Source organism: Lontra canadensis, unplaced genomic scaffold (genome assembly GCF_010015895.1).
Source record: "Lontra canadensis isolate GAN:19392208 unplaced genomic scaffold, GSC_riverotter_1.0 scaffold174, whole genome shotgun sequence".
NCBI classification, from domain to species: Eukaryota; Metazoa; Chordata; class Mammalia; order Carnivora; family Mustelidae; genus Lontra; species Lontra canadensis.
Genome location: NW_022631168.1, coordinates 1,619,510 through 1,644,361, shown reverse-complemented (window position 1 = coordinate 1,644,361; position 24,852 = coordinate 1,619,510). Strand labels below are relative to the sequence as shown.

At 41.0% G+C, this 24,852-nt stretch overlaps 1 protein-coding gene across 2 annotated transcripts; it reads right to left on the bottom strand.

Annotated features, from left to right (window-relative positions):
- Positions 1-972: 972 nt before the first annotated feature.
- Positions 973-20,944, bottom strand: VBP1 (VHL binding protein 1). Of its 2 annotated transcripts, XM_032846283.1 has the most exons (6): positions 20,817-20,943; positions 16,563-16,687; positions 7,278-7,344; positions 5,717-5,815; positions 2,784-2,922; positions 973-1,052 (listed from the first exon to the last, which is right to left on the bottom strand). In XM_032846283.1, the coding sequence occupies exons 1-6, from the start codon at positions 20,907-20,909 to the stop codon at positions 982-984; spliced, it is 594 nt and encodes a 197-aa protein (XP_032702174.1). In that variant the 5' UTR covers positions 20,910-20,943; the 3' UTR covers positions 973-981. The 2 variants fall into 2 exon arrangements, with proteins under 2 accessions (XP_032702174.1, XP_032702175.1); XM_032846284.1 differs by lacking the exon at positions 5,717-5,815 and having other exon boundaries at positions 20,817-20,944.
- Positions 20,945-24,852: the final 3,908 nt, after the last annotated feature.

Below are 24,852 nucleotides of genomic sequence, written 5' to 3'. Positions count from 1 at the left end.
CAGTTTTAACATCAATGTTTTAATATCATGAAATACAAGTACAAAACATTGTACGAGTATATGTTGTACTAGATGGAGAAGGAATAATACATTTGTGTTTTTATCAGAATCTGTATCACCCAGTGCTAGCCACTGGACCAATGGCTTTCCACAGGGATTTTTCTACTTTTCCTATGACATTTTATCATGAGTAAAAAAAGGTCACAAATCTTTTCAACCACTGCAGATTTACGTATATCTTAATATTCTTGTTCAGCTGCTTTGGAGAACAGTTCAGAAATACAAAATTGCCTAGCCAAGAGTTTTGAGTGGCTAAAGAATGTTATTTCACATTGGTCAAGATCTCCCTTACGCGTCATTGCAAAGAAACTGAGCACTTCTACAGGGTAAGAAAAAGCATTGTCTCAGTAGCCCTCTTACTGTTTAGGAAGGCAAACTACCATTTCTTGAAAAGTACAGAATATTACAATAGTTATTGGCTAAGCAGTAATTCATGAAAATCTATTTTTGTAAGACAAATAACAGCAACAGAGAGCCATAAAGCCCCATATGTACTAAAGAAAACAAGTTTGGAAATACTTAAACTGTTTTTCCTACCTCTACACTGGTTTAACCACATCAAGTGAGAGTTTAACATCAGCCAATAAAGAAAAGTGTCCAGAATTCAGCTTCCATAGCACCCCTCAGCCATTTCAGCTAAGATTTTTTTTTTAACGACAAACCAAAAAAAAAAAAAAAAAACGATGAAGGTAACATTTACTTTGTTGGAAATAAAAAAAATTAAAATATTGTTAATTTCACAAAATATTTGAAACCAATTTTGTTTTTATAATAAAACGATGTTTATCTTTTTAAAGTTTTAATTATCATTCTTGCTGTTAAAAAAAATCAGTCAAAGTCATGTCAACCTTTAGGGATAAGCTTTGGGGTACTTAAAATAAACATGTTTGGAAAACTGAACCACATTTTTAATTGCCAGCATTATGCTTTGTTCTTGGTAGAATCATCTTTGTTTCTTCTTTTTACATCCCAGTTATAAACCCTGGCCATATCTGCAAGAATTGTCAAAGAAAATGCAAATGCAAAACTAAAGACAGCACATGCAATGACTAAGTTAAATACTCACTCACAGAGTGAATCAGAGAGAAACCATGCACGCAAAATACCGGTAACAAGTGTTGTGAGCCATCTTGCTATAATAGCATTTAAGAAATTCCACCAATACAAAGTCAAGGTCTCAAATCAGTAATTGTTTAGCACATGTAGTCAACTATAATGTTATACTTGACAAAATATGTGCCTGACACCATCAAGAGTTTGAAAGACAGCCCCTCATCCATGAAATTCAAAGACTGTTCAAACCATATCCTTTCAGGCAATATTTAAATCAGTACAATTATCAATAATTTCATCTCTTACCCTCCCTTTGGTTTAATAGGACATTCACTCAATTTCTTTCCCTTTCCACAAGCACCATCATATGCAGGCCCTCACACATCAACTATTTCTTTCATGGACTGTGCCTTTGGTGTTGGGTCCATAATTCTTCACCATACTCAGGACATCTAGATTTTCTCCAATGTTATCTCCTAGAAGGTTTTTTTTCCTTCTTCCAGAAGTTTAATAGCTTTGTTCCCCACTCTGGATGAAGTCTCCCACATTACGAGTCCCATGCCAGCCCCTGCTCTAGGCCTCCAACAGGCCTGTCATCCCTCACCCAAGCACTCAACGCCTGCTGCACGCACTTGAAGTACTCCCAGTCTGGCACAGAACACGAAGTACTATGTGCGAAGTGTGCAGTAAGCACAGGGAAACAACAAAACACCCCAAGGATTTGAAAATGTTGAGAAATGATCTGATGCTTGAGCTAAAATATGAAGGAAAAAAAGGAGTAACCCACAAAAATAGGGGGAAATCATTCCAGGTAGGAAGAACAAAGCATAAATATAAAGGGGTGAGGAGACCTGACTGGGGCTCTTTGGAACCCAGGATACACTGGGCAAAGGCTACGGCAAGAAGAGGTCAGTGGCATGAAGTAAGACTGGCTTGGGAACACCTCACAGAGTGCCGCAGGCGACTGTGTGGGGCCCACGACTGCAACAGGCACCAGGAGAGAGAGGTCAGAGAGGAAAGGCAAAGAGCTGGGTTTTGACTGCCTGCCTGCCCTTGACTGGAACACCTACCCTCACCTCTTCACTCTGCTGATCCAAATCCTATACTACCTTTAAAAACAGCCCAAGTTCTAACTTCTGAAAGCCTTCTTTGAACTAGTTCCAGCTCATCTCTCTCTTCCTCTAACTTTAAATTGCCTTGGCACTGCATACCTGAAACAAACTCACTTGCATTTTGCTATGAAATTATCATTTAGCTGTTTTACATGTGCAGCTCTAACACGGCAAAACTCTGGCACTCTTTTTGTACCCTTACCATCCTGTGCCCCCAACAGCTGCAGCACCACAGGAGACCCTTAATAAATATTTGTGGATTAAACTATTTAACTAGCTTTGAAGGTGTCTTGAGAAAATATCTGAAAGAAAAATGCTTATGCACTGATTTGAATGTGCTGTTTCCAGACCTTCACACTTCAAATTCAGATTAATCTAGCTACAAACCTAGTTGAGTATTAGTTCCAAAAGTGTTATTTATTACTCTCACAAAATCTGCAAGTTCAAATCAGCCTAAGAATAAGGATATTGTTCTCATTAAAATAATGCAAATAATAGTATCAAAAACATCTGATATTTCTCCTTTCCTCCCTTTGATTTTAGTTAAAGAAAGGATACTGACTTCTGTGGTAGTAAACTGATCTCGAAGAAAGTCAAGGTCTTCCTCAAGAGAATCCAGATTCTTCGTGGCAGTTGATAAATTCTTTTCCAATAATGCCTGGGCTTCATCAATATCATATTCAAGCATTACATTAGCCTGAAGAAAAAAAGTCAGGACAAGTACTCAACATTTATAGAGTGCTTCACAGGTTAGAACAAGAGATGGCAAACTAGAGCCCTTGGGTCAAATCTAGCCAGCTGCCTTTTCCTGTTTTATTGGAACCCAGATATTCTCCATTTCCCCATGCTTTCACACCACAGTGGCAGAGCTGAGTAGTTGTGACAGAGACCGTGTGCTCTGCAAAACCAAAATATTTACTCTCTGACCTTTTACACAAACTTTACTGATCCCTGGGTTAAAGAATACATTTACATACATTGTATCATTTACTCCCCATAAGAACCCTGGTCAGTCAAGTTATCTTCTTCTTTGCAGGTAAGAAAATGTGGGCTCAAAGAGGCCAGGTCACCTACACTAACAAAGATCTTAAGTAAACAGGAGAATTAAGAGAAGAACCAATGTTTAGATACCAAATCCCATCTTTCTACAACCTCCATGATGACACTAAATAGTAATGTATTTGAATCAATTTAAATAGTTAATTCTAAGCTTAAGATACAGTAATTAAAGAGTTTTCAAATACATACATATGACCTAGCTTTGACTGTCCTCTTCCTACCTTCAGATGCTAGGGGCAAAGGCAAGGTGACTGTTGAATTCTGAAGATTTGGTGTTACTACCAACACTTAGAGATGCATGCATTCTAGAAGCCAGGAACCAAACCTTTCCCAGCTCTGAACTCCTCCTATCACCTGCCTTACCACTGCGCATTTCCTGAACCACTTCCCTCATCTGACAAATGGCATTTAAAAATCACTCAAGGATCACTGTAAGGATTCAGCAAGACAGACAACATGAACTGGTACAAAGCAGGTGCTACATAAATACTGACTGAATAATCCAATCCATGATAGTTAGAAAACTGTAAAAAAATTGAGGCAAGACAGAAAAATACTCAATGGAAAGTACGTATCTCTTCAATACCAGACCCCAATCTCATTCCTGAGTCAACTGCCACTGTGGGTTTTGTTTTTTGTTGGGTTTTTTTTTTTTTTTGGTCAGAGAGCGAGAGCGCATGAGTCAGCATACAAGCAGGGGGAGTGGGAGAGGGAGAAGCAGGCTTGCTACTGAGCCAGGAGCTCAATTCCAGGACCCCAGGATCATGACCTGAACCAAAAGCAGACGCTTCACCCTCTGAGCCACCCAGGCGTCCCTCCATTGTTTCTTATTACTTTTTTTTTTTTCAGAAAATTTCTCTACTTTGGTTCCTTTAAAACAAAAATTCAACTACATTTCCAAAGACTTCACTCATGTCAGAAAAACATCGATGGTTCACTCAGGAAGTACCCTGTGCCAAGTATTTCTCCGGTTGACTCATTCCTCAGTCTTACTGGCCTCTCTCCGATGGTCTAACAGGCATATCAAGACTGACACGCCCAAAACACAACTCCAGGTAACCCTGCAAAGGGCTGTTAGTCCTCTGCCTGCAGTAAGAGTTACGAATATTTTCCCTGTTGTTTGTCTTCCAACTTTGCTTATAGTTTCTGAGTTTTGTGGCCAAAACAAACCATCCTTATTCCAGAGTTGTAAAACAAATTATCTACTACTTGGCCTAAAACTTTGATGGTGTATTTCAGGCAAGTATATAATACGTTTAGAATTCATGTCTTATGAGGTATGAAGTGGATTCCAGATGTAATTCTCATCAGAGACCTCCCTGTCGTCCCAGTCTGGTTTATGGAATCATCTTATCCCCACCTGCTGATGGAATGTGAGCCACTAGGTGGATAGCTGTTCCATCTACAGAACTAAAGCTACATAAGTATGGGAGTTAGGATTACAGAACGAAATGCACAAACCCTGAAAATATTACAAAGAACAAAAATCAGGAGGAACTAAGGAACAGAGTGAGTTTTGGGTTATTAATGTGCCCACCCTTCATAGCATTAAAGTGCCTCTCACGAGTGATTCTACAAGATAACAGCAAGGAGGAAATCCTTCCAGTGAGGAGAGACGATGGGAGCTATACACTTAGCTTGCTACTTTGTATGGGAACTTGTCTGGGGTAACAAGACCAATGGACAGCTAGCTGGACAGTCAGGAATGGGTTGGATGATTGGTAAGGGGATTGAGAAGAGTAAGATAGGAAAAAGATCACAGACAAGGTCTATGACATCATCTAAAATTGAAATACACGGTTTTAAAAATGGACTCTAATCTTGAGGTTTTTGTGATAATCTTTTCCCCCTTAAGTTTTGAGAGATGTTTCCAGAACTAATAAACCCTACTGGCAAGAAACATTTATCTGAGGTTTAGCCATCCTTTCTATTTTATTTCTTTTTTTTTAAAGAATTTTTTTTAATTTATTTGTCAGAGAGAGAGAGCATGATTGGGGCAGGGCAGAGGGAGAGGGAGAAGCAGGCTCCCCACTAAGCAGGAAGCCCAATGTGGGGCTCAATCCCAGGACCCGCGATCATGACCTGAGCCGAAGGCAGATGCTTAACAACTGAGCCACCCAGGCGCCCCCTATTTTATTTCTATTCCTCTTCCTTCTGTTACATTTATGAGATGAAGCATCAGCTAAAGGGGAAGAGAGAGGACTTCAGTTAGTTTTGTCTTGACCGGGAGAGACAGGGACCTTTTGCAGCTCATCACACTCGTAATTCCAGTCGATTTCCAATACAGAGCCCCTGAGCTCCCACCCCGTGTCCCTTCCACAGTCAAAGGCAGATGAGTGCTTTACGCAGCTTAAGCAGCAGTGTGGAGCTGGGCAAACCACACTGGGTCACAAGTGGCAGCCATGGAAGCTGCGGCCATTTCAGCTACTTACCCCCAACCAAAGACACACTTTATCAGTAGGAGGAACGGAAGCTTTACAATACAGGTTGTCTGCCAGTAAGAATCTGGTCTCCAGTGAACTGGTGGACTCCTTCAAACAAATGACAGTACTGTAAATAGGTCAGTTTAACAACAGGGTTATAAAGGAGAGATCACAGAGCCGAACCTAAGTCACGTAAAAGTGCCATCGTGCCAATTAGTGCAGTGGGAAAAGAAATGAATGCCGGCGCCAGAAGGCTGGGCATGGGGGGACACGGATTCTGGCTCAGCTACTTACTACTTGTGCAAACTTGCCATTTCACTTGACTTCTCTGGGTCTCAGGTTCCCGATTTATAAAATTAGGATAACAATAGTCCTGACACTTCTGAAGGCTGTGGAAAACAGACTTTACACAAACATACACACACGTACACACAAAACAGTGCCTGGCACAGAGTAAGTGCTATGCAAGAGTTAGCAATTACTGGGGCGCCTGGGGCGCTCAGTCAGTCAAGCATCCGAGTCTTAATTTCAGCTCAGGTCATGATCTCAGGGTTGTGAGACTAAGCCCACATCAGCTCTGCGCTCAGAGTGGAGTCTGGTTGAGATTCTCTCTCTCTCCGCCCTTCCCCTTTCTTCCCCTCCCTTGCTCACACTCTCTCTCCCTCTCCCACTCTCAAAAAAAAAAAAAGCTAGCAATTATTACTTCATTAGTGCTTCACGCTCAACCGACCAGTTTCCTGAAGTCTCTCAAAATTTCACCACATAAAATAATGTACTGGAAATAGTTATTCTAGTAGCCAAGTAATAAATTATATACACATTTTTTAAAGATTTTATTTATTTATCTGAGAGAAAGAAAGAGAGCATGCACAAGCTGGCAGTTTTGGGGAGAGGGAGAGGGAGAAGCAGACTCCCCGTGCTAAGCAGGGAGCCCGATGCGGGGCTCGATCTCACAACCCAGGGGATCATGACCTGAGCCAAAGGCAGAAGCTTAACTGACTGAGCCACCCCAGCGCTCCCACTTAATCTTTTAAATACAATATGCTTATAAAATTTAATGTTTACAGCCTGCTTTTATTTAATGAATATTGGATTAAGACTCAGAAGGTTCTCCAATCCACTTCTGCCAGTAACTAGCTATGTGCCACTGTGAAATGAGAACCCAAAACACAATTTCTAGGACTCTTCGCAGATCTGTAAGTTTTAGACTCAGTCCTTATTCTTAAGAACAGTAACAACAATAAAAACCCTTGGATGCTGCTACCTCAAAATAAGACATTTTCTTTTTGTACCTAAATAATTTTCAACTGCATTTAAGTTTTACAAACACTTCATGTAAGTAAAATAATCCAAGAAGTGTAGGCCCTAAAATTAAAGCGGACTTGGGAAAAAAGCCACAAAGCTACATTTATCACAGAGGCACACTGTGACATCAGTACGGGTACAGGAGAGTCGGGAAGGCAGACCGGGTACTCTAACACGCTCAGATACCAGGGACCAGAGTCAAGGGAGACGAGTCTCTGCTGAAGTACGCCAGTTCACTCATATTTAGAAACAAAAATGTACTTACTTTTTTCTTCTGCATGTATTTTAGAATTTCTAAAGTCTGCTTAATTTCAGGAATCTGACCTTTCAGCCTGTGGATAAGAAAAAGGTTAACTTAGTATTTTGCAGGCAAGAAAAACACCAGGACACAGTCTTACTAGCTTTGCAATTTCTACCGATTTTCTTTATGAGAACTAATAAAATCATCCATTTGTCAAAACCCACGGAATACACAACAGCATAGTGAACCCTCAGGTAAGCTAAGGACCTCAGGTAATAGTAATATATTGATATTGACTCATCATTTATTTATCTTTTAAGCAGGCTCTACACCCAATGTGGGGGTCGAACTCACGACCTTGAGAAAAAGAGTCACATGCTCCAGTGACAGAGCCAGCCAGGCACCCCGTGACTCATCAACTGTAACCAATGTCCTACTCTGGTGGAGACTGCTGATAATGGGGGAGGCTCTGCATGTGCGGAGAGGAGAGGAATGTATGGGAAATCTCTGTACCTTCTGCTTAACTGTGCTATCAACATAAAAGTGTTCTAACAACTAACAACTATAACAAATTATTCTTAAAAAGCTACTAACAACTGATTCCAAAGGGATATCAACCTCACTGACAAGAAAATGAGAGACAAAAACACACTGAAAACACTGAAAGTTACTTAGAAGAAAGGATGAAATATTTTTTATTTTGTTAACACTGAGGTTTAGCTCTTTAGGATGGTGACTAAAAGTTGCCCAAGGCTATAGTGTGTTGTGCATGGAAAAACGTGCAAACTAGGGGCGCCTGGGTGGCTCAGTCAGTTGAGCCTCTGCCTTTGGCTCAGGTCATGATCTCAGGGTCCTGGGATGGAGCCCGACATCTGGCTCCCTGCTCAGCGGGGAGCCTGCTTCCCCCTCTCCTACTCGTCCTGCTGTGCTTTCTCTCACTCTCCATCAAATAAAATCTTGAAAGAAAGAAAGAAAGAAAGAAAGAAAGAAAGAAAGAAAGAAAGAAAGAAAGAAAGAGGAAAGGAAGGAAAGAAAGACAAACACGCAAACTAGCTGTGGGGGCACTGTCAAATCACAAGGGAATTTGTAATAAGACAAACTAAGGACACAAAAACAAAACTATGGTTCTTTCAGAATACGTTTAACTAAATATGACTGGAAATTGGTATGTTAACAAAATTTAAATGTGATAATGAAAATGTACTTATTATAGAAGTGTTGAATCACCATATTGCATACCTAAAATGAATATAATAACACTGCATATGTTACTGTATTATGTTAGGTTAATATATTATGTTAATATGTTAATATAATACTGGATATGTTAATATATATGTTGGAATTTAAATAAAAACTTGATAAACAAAAAACAAATAAAATACACTCATTGTATCATACAAAGGAAGTCAGACTTTACCATTCCTTGTGCTACTGAGCCTGCTACTTAAAAAAATACTACGACTATCTGGAAATAAAGTCCAGTGAATAATCTAGAAACACATTTACTGTTCATTTTAGTTAGTTTGAAGGCTAATGCTCTGTGAGCTCTTTACAAGTTCAATATGGATGTTGTAGATCTTCCAAATCTGCTTACTTTTGTATTACAAGTTGATATAGGTAAATGCTAAAAAGATATATTTATTTGTAAAATATATGATATGCACACAACATAAGGAGAATGTTCAAATAAAGGGTTTTGGTCATGTCCATGATTTCTATGATAACTTTTGTACACATAACATTACATGTAACACATAAATTACGAAGCATATTAATAAATCAAGCAGCTGCAACCCCCGTCAACTTAGGTCACCAAGGTCGCTGAGTATGTCCAAGCGGTATACCTCTCCCCACTCTGCTCTACCCCAAGAGACAGCAGCTCTCCTGTGTGCTTACAGCCCCTTTTCTTCTTTTTCCAATAATTTCATCACATCCATGCATATTCCCAAACAATATATTCTTTGCTGGTTTCCTGGCTTAATACAAACAATCAAGTGTTGAATGCATTTTACTCAGGTTTGCTTAACTCAAATAGGTTCCTAAACTTGTTCATTCATTTTCACTGCTGTGTAATATTCCATTATGAATATAGCACAACTTCTTTATCTACTCTCCTGCCAATGGACACTCGGGTCACTTCCAGGTCTTCGTTATCATAAGAGAAGTGGAAATCTCTAGGTTCTAGGAGTGGGTAGGAGAGTAAGAAGGGAGATAGCAGCTTAGAAGGGAAGCAGATCAAATCTTCAAAAGGAGAGCACAGTTAAAGGAAAACTTTGTAGATGTTTTTTCCTCCCTCTAAATTGCCCTGGGTGAATCACCTTACCTTCTCCCTCACTGCTACAGGGTGGAAAAATGATAGAATGGACCAGAAGCAGAGAGGTCAGGCTGAGGAGCTGAGAAGACAAATACTGGTCCCCATTACTCCCCCTCTACCCCCACTCCTACTCCCAGGAGTGAAGACAGTGAAGGGCAGAGGAGCAAAAAGAATCCTCAGAGGCCAAGTCACTTGGTTGGGTAGAAGGAACATTTGTCCAATGGCGATGCCCTAGACTGTAACACCAGCAGCATCCTTCCTACCCATACGCACCAAAAGCGGCTTAAATTACCCCCAACCCCACCACATTACTAACCAAAAAAACCGATATCCTTGAGGGAGTATGAGATGATAAGGACAAGAAATGATAATCTGAAAACACAACTACAATAAAACAAAGACAATAAACTCAACAACACCCATCAGATGAAACAAAATGAAATACTGAAAGATGAGATTATACAGTATGTATTTAAAAATACCTCAGAGAAAAAAGAAAGGATATTGCTAATATAAAGAAACAAGTAGCTAGCTGTAAGAAGAGCTAACCAAAATGACTAGGTACAAAAAAAATGTAATGGTTGAAATAAAGAACTCATGGACATCCAAAAGACAATTACTGAAGGGAGCAGAAGAGAAGAAATAATAAAGAGAAATGGAAGGCCAAATTAGAAGCATTAACATCTACAGTAACAGGAATCACAGATGGAGACAAGAGAAAAAAATTATCAGAAAAAATGCAAAAAATGATAATCACAAAATTCCCAGTTAAAAAACAATAAAAGACAGGGGTGCCTGCGTGGCTCCGTGGGTTAAAGTGTCTGCCTTCGGCTCAGGTCATGATCTCGGAGTCCTGGGATCAAGCCTCACGTCAGGTTCCCTGCTCCGTGGGAAGCCTGCTTCTCCCTCTCTCACTGCCCTTGCTTGTGTTCCCTCTCTCTCTGTCAAATAAATAAATAAAATCTTTGGGGTACCTGGGTGGCTCAGTGGGTTAAAGCCTCTGCCTTCGGCTCAGATCATGATCCCAGAGTCCTGGGATCGAGCTCCACATTGGGCTCTCTGCTCTGCGGGGAGCCTGCTTCCTCCTCTCTCTCTCTCTGCCTGCCTCTCTGCCTGCCTGTGATCTCTGTCTGTCAAATAAGTAAATAGAAATCTTAAAAAAAAAACAATAAAAGACATACAACCCAGGTGTTGAGGAGATTACAAGACAATTACAAAATACTAAAGAACTTTTACACAGCTGAAGGTAAAGTTAAAGACAAATGATAGGTTGCAAGGAAAAACTTAACAGGATATGGAAAAGAAAAAGGTTAGTACCCAAACTCCACAGAGCTGACATCTCAGAGGTAAGGACGTTCCAGAAAAAATTAAAGGACAAAAAACTGGAAAAGGCTTTGAGTTGAGCAGTGAAAACTAGAGAAAAGTAAGCATCATGAGTTAGGAGCTGCTATCAGCTACAGACCCAAGCATGGGTCCCCGCATCGCAGCTCAGTGGGGAAGCTCACATATTTTTTTTAAAAGATGTTATTTATTTATTGGACAGACAGAGATCACAAGGAGGCAGAGAAGCAGGCAGAGAGGGAGGAGGAAGCAGGCTCCCTGCTGAGCAGAGAGCCCAATGTGGGGCTCAATCCCAGGACCCTGGGATCATGACCTGAGCCGAAGGCAGAGGCTTTTAACCCGCTGAGCCACTCAGGCACCCCAGGAAGCTCACATATTAAGAGCCAAAACAGGAACAGGCCGGTACAGAGTCACCACTCCTGGCAAAAGCAAAATCCTCCATGGATAAAGGCAAACCACACAGTTACCCATAGTTACAGGAAGCTGACATATAGTTGGTTAAGAAAGAAGAAAAATATCCACACATACACAAATTACAGGAAATGAAACAAAAGAGATTATCATCTTGAAAGTATCCAAAAAGAAAAATCAGTTGATCTAAAAAGATAGGCTAGATTTAAAACAATAACCTTATGTTATTTACATGGAACACCCTTAAACATAAATAATTAACAGGTAGAAAGTAAAGGGATTGGAAAAGATGAATCAAGAAAATGTTAACCAAAAGAAAGCTGGGGTTGCTGGAAGTATCCAACAAAACAGACTTTAAAACACTAAGCATTATCTTATATAGGGTTAAGTTCACCAACACACAATAATTCTCAAATTGTATGTGCCTAATAATATAGACTAAAAAGTTTTTCCAAAGGGATAAAGATTGTTTCAGGTTAAGATGGCAGAGCAGCACTCCCACACCTCCTTTACTGGGGGGCAGCAGAGAGCAGCTGAAGGTGGCAGAACTACAGGGCTGACTCCAGCAAGAGAAGAAACTGAAAGGGGGACTGATTTCCTGCAGCTACTCTCACGTGTAAGGATGAGTAGGGATTGCTTCTCTCTATAGAAGTATAACAGACTTAATTATAAATTAAAAAAATAACTGAATCAGAGCATCATTTTGCAATGCCCAATTAATGGATCTAGGCACAGAGCACCATAAAAACAGACAACTAGATACTATCTACCTCTTAACGGAAAAATGATACACAAACCTATGAAGCAGTGTTGTCACCAAGACCCTGAATATGACCAAGACTGCAGATTGAACGACCGATTTACAGTATTGAGAAGACAAAGAAACATGACTGAAAATTTCACAATTGCTTCGAAATTTAGCAACACAGTTCTGAACAACTCATGGATTAAAGATCTAAATGTGAAAGATAAAGCAATAAACCTTTGAGAATAAAATACTAAGAGGGTATCTTCAGGAACTTGGGATAGGAAAGTATTTCTTAAATAGGAGGAAACAGACTGTTAAATTGGACCACATGAAACTTAAATGCTGTTGAGACAAATAGTGCATCACAGTACATCCACTAAAAAAAAAGAAAAAATTCAAAGCTCACACATACCATACATAAAAATAAACTTCTGGATTAAGAAGTTAAATGTGAGGGACGCCTGGGTGGCTCAGTCAGTTAAGCCTCTGACTCTAGACTTTGGCTCAGGTCATGATCTCAGGGTCATGAGACTGAGTCCCATGTCAGGCTCCACTCTGAATGTGGAGCCTGCATAAGATTCTCTCACTCTCTCTACCCCTCCCTACCAACAAAAATAAATTAAAAATAAGAAGTTAAATGTGAAAAGCAAAATTTTAAAACTTTTAGAAGAAAACAGAGAAGTCTGTGTTTTTGAATGGGAAATATAGGGTAGGATTTCTTAAATGAGATGCAAAAAGCTATTAAGGGAAATTTTAACCAAAAAACATTTAAATTAAGAACTACTCATCAAAAGAAACCATAAAGAAAGAAAAAAAGATAAATTACAAAAGGAAGAACAATTTCTCATCCATGAAACTTAGAAGGATTAGCATCCAATATACAGCTGACCTTTAACAATGTGGGGGCTGGTGCACTGATGCCCCGTGCAGTTGTAAATCCATGTATTTTTTTTGACTCCCCCAAATAGCCTAGTGCTAACTGGAAGCCTTACAGATAATATAAACAGTCGATAAACATATATTTTATATGTTTTATGTATTATATACTGTATCCTTACAATAATACCTAACATCTTCTTATTTTTTCCAGTATCTCAAGGCTATGCAGTTCATCTGAAGTTTTTTCAAACTGTCAAATAATCTTCCAAAGGGGCGCCTGGGTGGCTCAGTGGGTTAAAGCCTCTGCCTTCGGCTCAGGTCATGATCCCAGGTCCTGGGATCGAGCCCCGCATCGGGCTCTCTGCTCAGCAGAGAGTCTGCTTCCTCCTATCTCTCTCTGCCTGCTTCTCTGCCTACTTGTGATCTCTGTCTGTCAAATACATAAAATAAAATCTTTAAAAAAAAATCTTCCAAAAATGTTTCCAAAATATATATTGAAAAAAATCCAGGTGTAAGTGGACCTGTGTTTAAACCTGTGTTTGAACAATCTATGTTGTTCAAGGGCTGATGCACAAAGAACTCCTACAAATAAAAAAAGACAACCAACACACTACTGAAATGAGTAAAGCTCTTCAGAAAGCTTTCCATATTTACTATCTCCAATATCATTCCCTTTTAAACCACTGGACTAAAAACGTTCCCATCCACAACACTAATGACTTCCACTTTGCTAAGTCCAAGTCAGTCTTCAGTCCTTACCCTAATTGACACAGTTAATCATTCTCTTCTCTGTAACACGTTTTCTTGCCTTAGCTTCCAGAGTAAACTCTCCTGGTTTTCCTGACCCCACAGGCAGCTTTTCAGTGTTTTTACTGGTTATCCCTCTTCTCCCTAATGTCTGATTGTTGAAGTACCCAGATCTTTGATCTTTCCTTCACCTACATGCACTCTTTTGGTGATGGAGCTCATTTAGTCCCATAGCTTTAAATTACTCCCAAATTTGTATCTCCAGCCCAGATTGCTCCCAAAATTCAGACTCCCAAATTTAATTGCCTGTTTTTAACACCTATCTGTACTTGGATATCCAAAAAGGTATCTCAAATGTGTCCAGAATCGAATTCCTGATCTTCATCCAAACCTGCTTCATCTGGTCTTCTCCATCTGAGAGGACGGTAACTCCCCCAAGTTGCTCCGACCTGGGAGCCATCCTCCATGTGTCCCTCCACATCTCACCTCTAATCCACCAGACCATGCTCATTCCAACTTCAAAGTAAATTCAGAATAAGCTTCTTTACCACCACCTCTATCACCTTACCTAGATTAACGAAAAGGACTATTAGCTGACCTCCTTGTTTCTGTCCTTCTCAGGAGTATGATAAGCTAGCAACCCGAGGGAGTCGTACGATAATAGGGAAAAATCAGACCACACTCCTCCTTTCCTCAAAACCCTCAGCAGCTGCCACCTCCAATACTCCACACCCTCTTATTTCATTTCTTATTTCCATATCATTTATCACCTTCTAACCTACTCTATAACCTAGTTCTGTTTTCTGGCTAGAATGTCAGCTCCATGAGGACTGATATATCCTAAGTACTTAAAATGATGCCGAGCACATATTAGGTGCACAATAAATATTAATTCTATTGAATTGTGTGTTTACTATCCAGACTCCACTAGACTGCAACCTTTCCAAGGGCAGGGATTGCCTGTTTTGTTCACTGATATACCCCAAGTGCACCTGATTAGGAGGGCTACAGGTACACAGCGCAATTTTTATCCCTCACATCCAGGCCACTCCAGGAGTGAGTACCGTACTATACCATAGTACTAGAGTTAGCAGTATAACTTTGATATACAAATCTCCTCCTCTTTCCCAGGGCTTGGTCCTGAGGCCCATTTCTTCTCTATCTACAACCTCCCTGTGGGTGATCTGAAAACTAATGACTTAATTCTTCTTTTTAAAATGAAAATAAACTTGTATTACAAAAGCAGTATGTGACTACTGGAGAAATTTAGCAATACAGATAACGAGATTTTTTAAAGTATCATATTCCCACCACCTAAAGATTACCACTGTTAATATACCACTAGTGTAGCTTCTTCCAGAAATTTGTGTACATATACATTTTTTTTTCCAAAATGAGAGCATATTCTTCATAGTGTTTTCTATCCTGCTTTTTTCGGTTAACACTCTCCATTTGTTTATGTCGATGACTTTTCATCTAATACCCAGCCCTTATTCAAATTCCCCTGTCACCAAATCAAATGAGAAAATGTATCGGAATACAAACTTTTGTACTTTTATATGAATGGCATGTTCTGCCCAGATGATCCTTCCTTGCTTTAGTCTTCCTCTGAACTTACAACCAGCCTTCAAACTCCTACAAGGCCATATGCTCCCCCTGGAAGCTTCTCCTGAGTCTCCTTGTTGCCCTCCAGATCACACATTTCCCTGTGCTAACTCACTACTTTGTATTAAAGTATTTCAACTGCTATACTTTATTTGCTTATCTTATTTACATACCTATCATGCCCCTGGACTGTGTCCCTGTTGAGAGCACACAAAACAGTACCTGCACCTAGTCGGAATTCCATAAATATTTCACTGACACAAGAATGCTGCCACATGTGCATAGCAGATAGCCCCAAGTATTTACTGCAGTGAACTGACTTTATAATCTACTATAAAAATATAGGGAAATAAACAATTGAGAGCAAAGATGCATTTGTCCTATGCCCATTTTCTGTGAACTCTAGGGAAAGCCATAACCTCTATGGGTCTCTCATCTCAATGGCAAAATAAGAAGGATGAACTAGAGATCTAAGATGTTTTAACCCTAGATGCTTTGGAGTAAGGTCTTCAATACTCATTCTATTATGTTTTCAAAACCATCTTTAGACTAATAATACCAATTGCTGGCGAGGATGTGAGCCACTGGAACAACTGGAACTCCATACGCTGCTGGCGGGAATGAAATATGGTACAGCCACTCTGGAGGACTTACGTCAGTTCTCTTGTAACATTGAATATTACACTTACCATACGAGTCAGCAGTTCTACTCCGAGGTGATTACCCAGGAGAAATGAAAACAAACACCCACACAAAGACTTCAATCAAATGGGGAAACAACTAAATGTCCACTGACAGGCAAACAGATAAAAACTGTGGTACATCCGTATACAATGGAGCAAGATTCAGCACTGAAAAGAAACTAATTTACTGATACACACAAAACCATGGGTGACTCTCAAAAGCATTGTGCTATGTGTAAGAAGCCTGACATAAAATAGTAGTTACTACATGCTTTCATTTATATGAAGTTCAAGAACACACAAAACAAATTTATGGTGAAAACAATCAGAATAGTGGTTGTCTCTGGGACTGGGCAGAGTTGGCCAGAAAGGGGCGACAGGGAACTTCCTGCAGTAACGGAATATTCCACATACCGATCTGGGTGGTGGTTACAGAAGTGAATACAACTGTGAAAATTCATTAAACTGAATATTCAACAACTGGACATTTTATTATATGTAAATTATGTCTTGATTTTTAACGTTTAAGCCATACAACATTAACAACAAAAAAACAACTTGTAAATTTTTACACTTACCTCCTTTTCTTTTGAGCAAGGTTGAGTTCCATAAACTTATACTTCTGATACTGTTCGTCCAGCTTCTTTAGCACTGTATCTGCAGTCTCATTCCCAGGCTGTTTCATGAAGGAATCTACATCTTCCTTTAGTATCAAAAATAACACATGACAAATTTTAGACTTTTTTTTTTTTAAGACTTTAAACCCTGAGATCGTGATCTGAGCCAAAACCAAGAGCTGGTCATTTAACCAAATGAGCCACTCGGGTGCCCCCATATTTTAGAATTCATACCTCTAATCTGATTTTTGACTACTTCAACTTCAAAACATACAAAAACAAAAGCTTGTTTCTTTTTTCCAAAGGATTGTTTTTAACCAAAATGTAGTTATAAAAAGCTCAAGACCATTTCAGACAGTGCACATACATTATATAGCTAATTTATTCTTCCCCCAGCTTCCTCTTTTTATTTTTATTTATACCTACAGAAAGTAAGATGACCTTACCTGCTTTATGCACTCCCCGGGCGGCCCTAGTAGTAAATATGAAAATTACCAACAATCAAACACATTGCCTAGTCATGTAGCCTGGTCACAAAATGACTCCACAGATTGTATGCCAAAAGTATCAACTAAATTTTTTAAAGATTTATTTATTGATTTATTTGACAGAGAGAGAGAGAGATCATAAGTAGGTAGAGAGCGGGGGGGGGGGGGGTCGCAGGCCCCCTGCCGAGAGCCTGACGTAGGGCTCAATTCCAGGACCCCGAGACCATGACCCAAGCTGAAGGCAGAGGCCTGACCCACAGAGCCACCCAGGCACCCGTCAACTAAAATTTTTAATGCAAGTTCTACCAAAGAAATCATGCTAAATACAGGCACTAGGTTCCCGAGGCAAGCCACAAATACCTCCTTAAGTATCAACGGGTGGAAATAAAGTAAACCTAAAAGGCAAGCAGAACAATCTTTCATAAAAGGAATAATTAAGCAAAAGACAAGTAGTAAAACCAAACAGCATTTTAAATATATATTACATACTGGTCCTTGAAGAAAAGCTAGTTAATTAGATAAGGATCAGGAACTAGATGAAAATATATGGAAACTTAAAGGCAATCCTATGGGATCTTTCCAGCACTTTAAAGAACTTTATTTCTTCATTTTAAGTTAAATTCAATTACCTTCTGGTTTCTGAGATCTCTGTGTTGTTATTCTTATCCATACTTACTAGCTGTAAGGGAGTATTTTAGCCAAAACAAGATAAGAAGGAAAAGAAAAACAGCAGCAAGGGAATGCAAACTATGAAGCCATCAAGCCAGAGACATAGTAAAAGAAACTGGAAAGGTGAGGCTGGGGACAATGGCTGAAGTCTGCATGTATAATGGAGACGCCATCTTCCTAGGAGGGTCACTGCAGGAAAGAGGTAGAAGTCGAAGTTTCTAGCAGCTGGTAGATATTGCTGGGAGCTTAGAGTCTATCAAGCAGAATTAACTATAGCAGCACAGGATTGTGGCTACGAGACAGGGCCTGCCTAGCTTGAACCCTGGCTTCACCACATACTAGATGTGTTCACTTTGGAGAAGCTACTCAACCTCTCTCTTTGCCTCAAGTTTCTTGTCTGTAAAATGAAAATACCTTTCCCTCAGAGGGAACTAAATGAGTGAGCATCTGTAAAATCCTTCAAAGAATACATGAGAGCTACTAAGTGCTCAACAAACATTAGCTATGTCTATAATACAATGTGCTGAGGGAAAAGATGAAAGTGCCAAGAATTCTGTCTTGGGGCAGTGGTCAAGAAAAATGACAGGGAGAGACGCTTGGGTGGCTCAGCTGGCTAAGCGTCCAACTCTTGATTTTTGCTCAGATCATGATTTCAGGTCGTGGGACTGAGTCCTACATTAGGCTCTGCGCTCAGCAGGGAGTCTGCTTGTCCCTCTCCCTCTGCTCTCACCCCATCTTGTGAGCTCTCTGTCTTTATCTCTAAAATAAATATATAAACTCTTTTTTGAAAAAACAAAAACTACAGGGAGGTCATATGTGAACTAGATGTTGAGAGATTAAGACAGGACATCAGCAACTGGGCAAGGGGGAAAGGACAGTTCAAGCAGAGAAAGAAAACCAAGTATGGCACCAGTGGGAATGGAGGAAAGGATGAGGTCTGACTCTTAACCAGTACAGCATAGGGCCTCCTATATCAGAGAAACGAATACATATTAAGCATCCACTTGTTATACTGAAAGCACATACTGCTTCTCACAGCAAGTCTCTAAACATTGCTATTCCTGTTTCAGCAAAAGTAACTGAGATTCAAGGTGGTAAAAATAATATGCTCAAGATGAAGCAGCAATTGCAAAGTGGAGGCAGGGTTCAAATCCCGGCTGCTTAGAAGCCCGTGTTCTTTCTACAACACCATGTTATTCAAATACTTACATAAAATTTGGATTGCCTATATATTATATTCTACTGGTAGAAATTTTAAGGTCTAGTAAAATAACCCATAGCAATTTTAGGGAGGAAAGGTATTTTAAGATAAGACTTTTTAAAGCCTCAGATAAAGTGTATCCTCCTGAATGAGATTTTTGAAGTCATCTCTAGTTGAGGACCAAGAACGTACTATTTAAGTCACTATGAAAATTGAATTCAACATCCAGTTATGAGCTTATACTTATGTGTCAGGTGCTTTGCTAGGACCAGGAGAAATGACCTTGAGCCAAGATGACTATCTCACTTTCCTCCCACTGGCAGAGCATGTAAATAGGGGCTCTGGTACTCTACAGATTGCCCAAGTTCAAATCCTGGATAAAATGCTTACACGTTATATGACTTGGGGCCAAGCGACTCGAGTAACTCAGTTTCATCTACAAAATGGGAATAATAATACCTACCTCCTAGAGTTTTGTAAAAGCATTAAGAAAGTGCCTGGCAATCAGCAAATTCTGTCTCATTACCATTAATTAGGAAATGAATGTAAAGAAATAAATGGCACAGCTCAGAGAGAAAACACAAAATTAGAAAAAAAAACTACAAAATTGAATCAGCAAATGCAAATATGCAATATATGCAATACAGAGTGTATATAAAAATGGTCTAAATAGGGGTGCCTGGGTGGCTCAGTGGGTTAAAGCCTCTGCCTTCGGCTCAGGTCATGATCTCAGGGTCCTGGGATCGAGCCCCACATCGGGCTCCCAGCTCCGTGGGGAGCCTGCTTCCCTCTCTCCCTCTGCCTGCCTCTGCCTACTTGTGATCTCTGTCAAACAAACAAAATCTTTTTTTAAAATGGCCTAAAGAAAAGTAAAAGAAATGGGTATTTTGAACGAAAATGAACAAAAGGTGGAGATAAAGAAATACAGGCACAAACCAAAAGGTCAAGAAAATTCCGCTGACACTTAAGTCAGAACTGAGTGAGGAAAGACCGATGATACTGACCTGAAGACCAGTTGTGTTTTCTGCGATATAGGAGGCCCTATACTGTTCTGGTTAGAACTCAGACCTCACCCTTTGTTTTCTCGCATTATTCAGTTTTTGAAATACTATTTCTAGAATGTCTTAATGAAAGGACAGTGTTGAAGTGATGTAGCTGCTTCTCTTTGATTGGATTTGGGACGTATTCCCCTTCTTCTGTGAAACTGCATTCCCTACCTCCTCTCTCTACTCCACACGATGCATTCTCTGTTAAATTGCTAGAATGATGTACATAGAACCAAATACGATTACATCGTGCCTTTATTCAGACACCTTCTAATGACATCCCGTTAGCTACTGGGTAAAGCCGGCACACTCTGGGCTCTACCCTCTACCTTCCCATCAGTCTCTTCCATTCCTGCAAAGAAAAGACCACTGCATTCCTTCAACGGACGAGGTGTAATTTCTTAAGCACCAGGTGTTCTGCCTACTCACTGTACCCTAAGTCACCATACAACCGTCCGTCGTTCCAGCATCTAGGCTGAGTCTCTCTCCCGACTTCTCACTGCCTCCCCCTCTCCCTGACAGGCAGCACGAGGTGAAACCCGGCACCTGAGGGGAGGCCCCTCAGACCGCCCCGCCCCGCTCCGCGGTCCTCACGCCCGGCACACCCTTCTCTTCGCGGACCGCGTTTCCCCAGGGTGGGGGATACCAGCCGCTCAGTTCGTCTAGGCGTAGAGGAGAGAGCTGGCAAGTGCTCTCTCCCAGGCCCATTAGCTCAACTCCTACCCCATAGTCGAGGCCGCGGTAAAGCCAGGAAAGAAAGGGGTAGCCCTCGCCCTAGCGCCAACATGCCGAAGGTCGGCGTGCCTCTTACCACAAACACGGCCTCAGGAATCCCTAGGTGGAGCCGCCGCCCGTTCCCTGCGGCCGCTTCTCCTAATGTACAACCATCCTTCACGGCCGCCATCTTGGAGAAGCGTGCGCGCGACTAACGGCCTCTCGAGCCGCCTCCCTCTGGTGGTCCCTGATTGGCTCGCTCACAGCTGCAGGCTCGCCACCGCCGCCCCGCCCCCCCAACTCCTTGTGAGTCTGCGCGTTCTTTGGCGCGCAGGAAGTAGCCGCCCCTTCTCTCCTCCGACGAGTCGCTCATCCTCTGGATGCTGATTGGCTGTGCACAGGCGACTGACAAGCCAGGAAGTGCCGCAGGGGAGCTGCTGGCTCTGCAGGAAGAACCAATGTGGGGTTCAGGGAAGAGGGATCTTGGAGGTTTCGTGGGTGAGAGGGCTCGAGGATCCTGGGAATCAGAGACCGAACTAGACCTCAGTACCACGCAGAACGGGCAGCGCCTTCCGGAATGGTCTTCGAAGCGAACTGATTCCTTCTCGGCTACAAGTGAATCTGGAATCTAGACGCCACGACGGGTTCTTGATCTCGGTACCTTTCTGGTCCCAGCGAGCTTCCCAGCCCTCAAAGGGGGCGTGTTTTTTGTCTGTTTCGGAGTGGAGACTTTGGCCTGATTTTAATAAATACCCCGCCTGCTGCACCAACCTTTCCCGAAAGCCACCCTTGATCAGAATGTTGCCATCCCAATTCAACCATTTTCCTCAAAACTTCATATTCACACAAAATCCTAAGAACTTGGTCAGCATGGTCCACCACCAGGACGCCTTGAAAGTAAGTGCATTATACGGACCTAAGTACTTACTCTTTGGTCTCTTCTAACAACTAACAATCAACCCTGTTTTTCCCCACCTTCGCTTGTACTGGAGTGCTTGGCCGTGAAGTGGTGCTCCATCCACTCACACGAACAGTACTGTGAGGGTTAGGGTAAAGGTTAGGTCCCTTACTTAGTGGGGATACATGTGTAATAATGACAGTTCTTAACATTTATTAAAATCTAACGGTGTCTGTGCCAGTCACCGAGTTAAGCTGTTTAATCCCCACAAGCCCAAGAGGGCGGGAGGGACTATCATCACCCTAGTTAACATACAACTAAAGAACCTTAAAAATGAGCTATTTGTGGGGTGCCTGAGTGGCTCAGTGGGTTAAGCCTCAGACTTTGGGCTTAGGTCATGATCTCAGGGTGGTGAGATCAAGCCCCACCTCCTGCCCCACAGTGAGCTTAAGATTCTCTCTCTCCCACTCCCTCTGCCCCTCCCCCCTCTAAAAAACCGGACCATTTGTAAGATAATAGAATAAATGTTCTAAGAGTTACATATAGGGTAGCAAGGGAGCACACTACCTCAGTAGTATTTTAAAATGAGAATAACAAGGTATACCAATAAGGCTGTTGTAAAGATTAAATGACATACATGTAAAGAATCTAACATGTGCCTGCTACACAGTAGGGTAACCAAATGATTTTACTTTCATTATCTTGTCCTGCCCAACTTCCTTCCAGTCTGTTCCTTATGAACACATACATGAAGTGACCTTGTCATTGTAGGTACCAGCAGAATCAGAAAAGGGTCAAAGAAAAGCCTTTCAAGGCCAAAGAAATGAACCTACATGCAGTAAGACCCTAGACTAGGGAATGAAGAAGCCAAAGTTGCCCCAACTAAGTCAAGAAAGAGGTCAGGCCTGAGAAGCTAGAAGTCCATGATTCAAGTTCCAGCTCCTAACACTATAAGGCAATCTTGGATAGTACTCATTAGTACAGACTCCTAGAAATACCAGTAATCTGGATGGAACCTCTAATGTCACAGATGATGAAACTAAGGCCTACAAAGAGAACAGACTGTGCCTACAGTCCCACAGCAAATCTTGGGATAGAGCAGAAAGAACCCAAATAATTCACTTCTAAGTCCAGTATTCTTTATTTCATGAAAACAGACCTGTGGAATAAAGTGGAATATCCAGAAACAGACAAGTACACAGAGGTAGCATCTCAAACCCCTGAACCAAAGATAGACATTTTAACAGATAGTGTTGTGACAGTTGGGTAGCAATTTGTGAAAAGCTAAAATTAGGTTAATATCACAAATAATATACAAGAATAAATTCCAAATGGATTACCAAAATAAATGTTAAAAACCCCAAATCAGATATGTTCCAGAAGAAAACAGGAGGTAATTCCACCTTTAACTTTGGTGTAAGACATTCTATGACTTATCCAGGGACAAAGAGAGAAAAGGCCAATATATTTGTGCATTTATGAAAAAACAACAATACAACTCCTGCAAAAATAATAGCAGAACAATTCAAACTGTAAATTCAGCTTGAAAAATTTCAGCACAATTATGTCATACAGATAGACAAAGCATACTGAAAAGTGAGCAAAAGTGAACAAGAAGATGTAAAAGTCTCCTTTAAACATGAAACATGTTCAACCTCACAAACACTAATAAAATTCAAAGTAAAACTCCTGTGAGGAGAAAGCCATAAGAAGAATGAAGACCTGTCTGAGAGCTGGGAGATGGGGATGGGACAGGGAAAGGATACTGGAGAGAGGGTAGAGCAGAGCAGGATAATGATGGAGCAAGGGGCAGGCAAAAAAATTAAAAACCAGAGACGTGAAGAAGAGCAACATAATTTAAAAAAGAGGGTGAGGCCAAAGGACATTGAGCAGGGCTGGAACTCTGGGACATGGGGTTTATACAGACAGCAAGAAGAAAGGGAGACAGGAAAGTTGGAGGAGAGGCACACCCTCCACTCTGAACACACTCAGAAACCTGCTCAGGGAGGGAAACATGGCTGGAGGTACAAGAATTGCAGCAGGACTGGAGTAGTAAAAACAAATGTGCAGAGACGGAGAACTGAGGAGCAGGAGGCAGGTGGATTGGAGAGCAGCAGAACTGCAGACCTGGGGAGAACAGGGTAGGGAGGACATTGGAAGAGTGAGGAAAGTGGCCAGAGCTAGAGGACTGGGGAGAGAGAAGTTCCAGGACTGGGGAGATGAAAGAGGTTGCAGGAGTAGAGACAAGGGAAGAGGAAAAGGACTGCAGAGAGGACTGGACTGGTGTAAAGGTACCGGGGGGAGTAAGGAAAGCAGGTGGGGCTTGGGACTAGAAAGAGGGGTGTTTGCAGAGGGCCTGAAAGAAGAGAGGATTTGGAGGACTGGAAGGGGCAGGACTAGAGAACCTGGGACAGGAAGAAGCTGGAGGACTGGACATGGAGTGGGACTACAAGACTGGGGGAAAGGGAGGTGGTACAAGGCTGGGAAGATGACTGATGAAAGAGGAGAGAAGAAATTGAACAGGGAAGTAGGACTAAAGAGGAGGAGGAGCCAAAGAGTGGAGTGGGTTGGTGGTAGAGGGCAGTGGGAGCTTCCATATAGTAGTAGCAAAACCTAAGAATATGAAATTAAATAGTACCATTATATTAGAATTAAGTAGTTAGATAATGAAATATGCTAGTTACCATTAAAAACTCCAAATCAACAGAGAGAATTTAAATAAATGGAGATTTATACCATGTTCATGATTTGGAAGCACCGATATTACTAAAGTTTCTATATGTTTATTTTCTCCAAATTTAACTATATATTGGGTGTAGTCCCGATCAGCATTCTCAGGCACCTTTAAAAGAAAGAAAGAAAGAAAGAAAGAAAGAAAGAAAGAAAGAAAGAAAGAAAGAAAGAGAAAGAAAGAAAGAAAGAAAGAAAGAAAAAGAAAGAAGTTGATCAGCTGATTGTAATATTTTCATGGGATTTTCAAAGAGAATCCAAATACCTGACACAATCTTGGAAAATATGAATGAACATGGAAGGCTAATACTACCTGATTTTGTGACCTACAGAAAACTATTGTGATCAAGACAGTGTGTTGTTGGTCCAAGGATAGAAATATGACTCAATGGAACCAAACAAAGTGAAAAATAGAGCCATAAATGTGTTGTCAATTGATTTTTGAGAAATCTACCAAGGCAACTCAAGGGGAAAAGAATTGGCTTTTCACAAATGTTGCAGGAAC